The following is a 5,000-nucleotide window of genomic DNA, read 5'->3' as shown; positions in this document are numbered from 1 at the left end:
CACGATCAAGATTGGAGAAGAGTAGTCGGAAAGCAGAATTAGTGAGTGTAGCTTGTAATACTCGCAGCATGTAGTAGGCGAGCCCAAGAAGCAACTAATACCGAACCAGCATGCACTAACTACTGAAGCGATTGTAAATGTGGATTTGGATGGTTATAAACAGCACACACGGAAACATAGAGTAAAGATTTGTTTTAAACATTCAGAAAGCATTTAATGGGTTAATGCACATAGAATTACATATTTCCGATCTTTTTACCCAATACCTTATGATCCCGAAGGTTGGTTAGAATTGGTATTCTTCCATTTATCTAACTTTTACAACCACATATTACATCATATCAGCATATCAAACGCTTGATTATAAATTACCGCGTAGATTTGTCAAATGAAAGCTGAACCTTCGTTGTAAGATGTTCTTTCTCATCATCATCCTCCTGTTTACTGTCTACTGTGTGCTGTTGAATGTTGCGTGATCTATTAGATTGAATTACCTCTGCTTCTTCTGCGTCAATCGCACCCGAAGCGAACAAAACCACTGCCGGTCGGCAGCTGATCAATTTTCCACCATTTGCGGCCGCCGCGCTTGCTGGCGTGTGTTGCGGTCACAGGCTTGTCAAGTAGGCGACTCTAGTAGTGCGAGTACTGGAGCAGGAGAACCGGAATTATCATAAGTAAACGCTGGCACACGTGCCCGCGACGTATGGCCGTTGTGTCGGCGTCGCCATAATTGAGCTGAAACAGGTGCCTGCCTGCCAGCCAGTTTGTTTCTTGCACATTCTTGGTACATTTTAGGCCCCGTGCGTGCCACGCCATTAGAGTGATTAGCTCGCTGCGACGACGTGGTACACGTGAGACCCATGCCGCTAATTTGCTTTTCTTTTCTCCCGACAAATTTGCTAACAAAACGTTTCGTCGTTAATATGGAACAGACACGAAAGCGGCAAAAAAAATTGTGCACATGGTACAGCAAACTAAAAAATGGTCGGAACTGATCAACAATCGCGTAACAGCTTAGCATTCCCGCAGCACAGAAAAATGGAGGCGCATGGTGCTGCAACCGGTTCGAAACGGAATTAATTCTATCTCTAGATGGAAAGGGCGAAAGAAAGAGCGATGGAGGCGTGCTTCTACGGGCAGCATAATTTAATTTGCTTCCAAACCCTTTTGCGCTGGTTCATGGTGGTCCCCACCCCATGATGATGATCGTTCCGCCTGTACTGTTCCGCCATCGGAGAAGGTGTATATTCAATTAAGTTCCCCGAGCTGTGGGGAGACTGGGCTGTGCCGCTGGTCATAGCGAGATGAGCATGGTGGTACGCATACCCATGCACCCTTCTCGGGATAAATTCGTTAAATCGTTGAGATTGAAACCGTAACCGTGGGGTCAAAGTCGCATGAATACACAACAGTCAATCGCGGCGAAGCAACGGTCCGAACAAAGGAGTTTCCAGCCTTTTGACGAGTGCACTGCCTTGCACTTGGAAAGCTGGTTCCCGTCGGTTATTGACATTAAGTCGTACGCCCTTTACGCCCCCACAAGGGATAATACGGACTTGACATTGAGAACACAAATCTCACTTTAACGCCCACTCCAGTGCCACCGGGTTTTACAGTGTGTTGGGCTGCAACGATGTATGTGTGTGTCTGTACAGTGTGTACTACTTGCTCATGTACTCTAGCTCATGTTTATGCTGGATCGCGATCGGTGCTCTAGCATCCTACAACGCCAACGCCAGTGGCGATGTCCGGCGATGTTAACTTACTGCTTCATCAGATTGGTTCGCGGGCACACGTTGGTCATCTTGATGTTGTGTGTGATATCACGTAGTCCTTGTTGCCACAGCTTGGCCAAGCGGTGAAACGACAATCGAATCCAACGATAACATTAAATAGATTTACCACAAAACTCAGCGACAACCACTTAAAGTGGGACGACGATACTCAAATGATGGTGAAATTAAAATTCATATCTACTTTAGTTTTATAATCTTTCCGCAAACAAGTACAAGTCCTTTAAAGTTAAATGAATCGTTTTAAAACAGGAAACCAGTATCTTCACATTACAACCGGACCCTTCCGTCGTTTTTCTCTTTGTCGGACACAGCTTTGCCACTGTTACCCCGCTGGCGAATATTCAGGTCAAGGCCTCTGGGAAATGGAAACGAATTTGGGCCGAGATTCGTTCCCAATAACGGCCAGTGCATCATCCCGGGTCAGGCCAGCACTGCCACCACCACCAACCTTTGCTAGTGGTCCCGGTGGTAGTTGTTCATCTCCCCTCGTTTACCTCAACCGCGGCCTACTACTCTACGATGGACGAAACGAAATTATAGCCCTTTTTGCAAATGTTATTACAACCGCTAACTGAATTCATACCGTGGGCGAGAACAACTCGGAATGGGGAGGATTGAATCCGGAGACAACAATTAACAGGCGACACTTTAGTCGAGTGAGGGAACGAGGGGAAGGATATAATTAATTTTTGCTTTTGCATCTGCAGCGTACGGTGAACGTTCATTTTCGTTTCCGGAGCACAAAACTATGCAATTTTCCTGCGTTTCGCAAAGTTTGCTCAAGGTCTAGGAGGTTGTGGCAGTTTCATCGCAGTCGCTGGGTTGCCAGTAGGTGCAACCACTTGTGGTTGCATCGAGTAGACACGACATTGTTTCGCGTTCGTTTCGCAATTGTTTTGCGTGAGTAGCGCAAGTGCAAGCGGATGTGTGATTTACAAGTAGATAAATCTTTTGTTACGAAGTGTCGTCGTCAATGGTTTCAACGAAACAATAAGGTAAGCGATTCGTGTGTCATTGCGAAACAGTACGGTCTCATCAATCGATCGTTTCAAAGTCGGACACCTAGCCAGTCAGCAGTGCAACGCAACGCCGGTAGAACAATTCTCTCCGGCTGTGGTTCTCACATATGAATATGAAATTATTGTTCCTCTACCACCTGGCCGTCGGAAGACCATTTTTCCTAGGCGTTTGTCCGGTTGTCAATAGCCAGCGTCGAACTAGTCGGTACGGTCGATGGTAGTGTTCGACGATGTTGCTACGTTCCCCCCACGACCACGGGTTACTTGATGAGACCCGTTTGTTTCCATTGTCGACTGTACGTTGGATAAAAAAAAATTATCATAATTCCAGCATTTTAAAAAAACATTTCCATTCGTAGATGACATCGGGATAGTCCAGGTAGGTGCCCTACTCCTCGTCCCCCCGGGGGGGGGGGGGGGGGGGGGGGGGGTGCTAGGTAAACAAGAAGGCTCCACTTCGAGCAGAGGTAGGGGAAACAATTTAATTTGCACTATCCTTCCGGTACCGTTCCCCGACAGTGACAGCAGTAGTTTGTCGCTCTTTGAGTTGGGAAGACCACCGATATCATCACCATCCTCTCACACACTCCTTCAGCTGTTGTCTCCGCCGGTGTCTTGTTTGACAACTGTGGCAGCTCCAATGCTCTGTGGCGCGGTATTGTGTTCGCTTCTCTTGGGGCGCACTTGCGAGGCGTTGGGTTGTGGGACCGGTCGGTCATTTGAATTTGCTTCATAAACCATGTCCGCTAGCCGGGTGCGGGCAGGCCAGCGGAAGAAGATACATTGCTTGATCGGCCCCCGTGCTGATTAATTCGATTCCTTTTAGTACCGTTTAATGGTCACCCGCCACTAATTAGTCGCCGGACTAGACCGATGACGATGGAAAGTGAATATTTTCTTGGGGAACGAAACTCGTCGATTGATACGATAAGGATAAGGGTGCTCAATGGGTGCTAGGGTGTTTGGATAGCAAGCATGGAGGATTAGACAGTTCATTGAAGGGAGGTTGTGTTAGTTTGCAGAAAAAGAAAGCTTCCACTCAATAACCCAAAACGATGAATGCAATGATGCCAACGATTTCCTGTCATATCATTATATTTATGTAGAAGCAGAATGGTTAGAAGAAGAAGCAGAAAAGTAGAACGGCAAAGTGTTAGATTGATCGTAGGCAAATCAACAGAAATGTTAAATCGAAAAAAAAGTCATGCAACATGCAGAGAAGCGAAAAGGAAAGGCTGCACCGAGGTAGAAGCCCACAGTAGAAACCGGTTGCGTCGTAGACTTACTGCTTTTTGAGTGCGGTCATTGGACAGAAATTGTTGGCCTTGCCGTTGTGAGTAATTCTCCGTAAACCATCTACCCAGATCTGTCCAGGAAAGAGAACGGAACAAAAGGGAACGTTAGGGAAGAAATGGTTCAGGGAGAAAGATCATTTCCAGTTCTCAACTTTATATGTGATTCAACATTTCAACATTTCCTGATATTGGAAACTATAGATACAAACAAATTCCATTATGGGCCAGTTTGTCAGCGTTCTATCCGTTACAAGCCATTTCATAGAGTTCTAATGTGGATTTGATCGAGAAAAGTGAAAGCAACTGATGTGCGTCGTACAACACTGCAGAGCTGCCGACGAAATGTTGAACATCAGATCAGTAACCCCAGATCAGGGGGGGGGGGGGGGGGGCCACCAGTATCATCTCGCAATTATGTCGCTACCGCTGCTCATCGATTCTGACACGAGACGCGTTCGCTTGAAGGCGGTGTGTGCCGAATTGCACGCCAGTTGTCGCCAAAAGTCGCAGTTAGACGATACTAGGATGAAGACCGTCGCTAACGTCTCGTAAGTCTAGCCAATCGGGAAGAGATGGTATCTCCCAGGTTGGCAGTTGATTATTTGGCGCGACATTTGAAAGCCGCCATTCACCGGTGGCACGTGATGAAAACTGGCCGGGATACGGTTGTTATCGCTGAACTGGCTGGCTCACCCCACCTGTCGGATAGCCTTTATGTACTACTGGCGGTGTGCTTCATGCGGGAAAGATACACGTACGATGTTTGCCAGTCTTGCGGGCCTTGCTGTCCAACAGCAAAAGTCTGGGCAGTTCTTGGTTGACTGGGCAGATTATCTGCCAGGAAGTATTAAGAAGAGCTTCAAACGCCGGATACCGACATATGGCAGCGG

General features: G+C 47.1%; 1 protein-coding gene across 6 annotated transcripts in view; it reads right to left on the bottom strand.

The window, feature by feature from the left end:
* Window positions 1–5,000, bottom strand: part of LOC126571490 (1-phosphatidylinositol 4,5-bisphosphate phosphodiesterase) — a 35,452-nt gene that overhangs the window by 5,535 nt on the left and 24,917 nt on the right. For 4 of the 6 annotated variants that reach the window (XM_050230030.1, XM_050230031.1, XM_050230029.1 and 1 more), the window contains one exon: window positions 1,767–1,846. In XM_050230030.1, the coding sequence (XP_050085987.1) occupies window positions 1,767–1,846 (80 nt within the window). Of the gene's footprint in view, window positions 1–1,766; window positions 1,847–4,101; window positions 4,182–5,000 lie in introns of all 6 variants that reach the window. The other 2 variants (XM_050230032.1, XM_050230028.1) reach the window with 1 other exon arrangement.

This window comes from Anopheles aquasalis, chromosome 2 (genome assembly GCF_943734665.1).
Source record: "Anopheles aquasalis chromosome 2, idAnoAquaMG_Q_19, whole genome shotgun sequence".
NCBI lineage: Eukaryota > Metazoa > Arthropoda > Insecta > Diptera > Culicidae > Anopheles > Anopheles aquasalis.
This window is presented reverse-complemented; position numbering and strand designations above follow the sequence as displayed.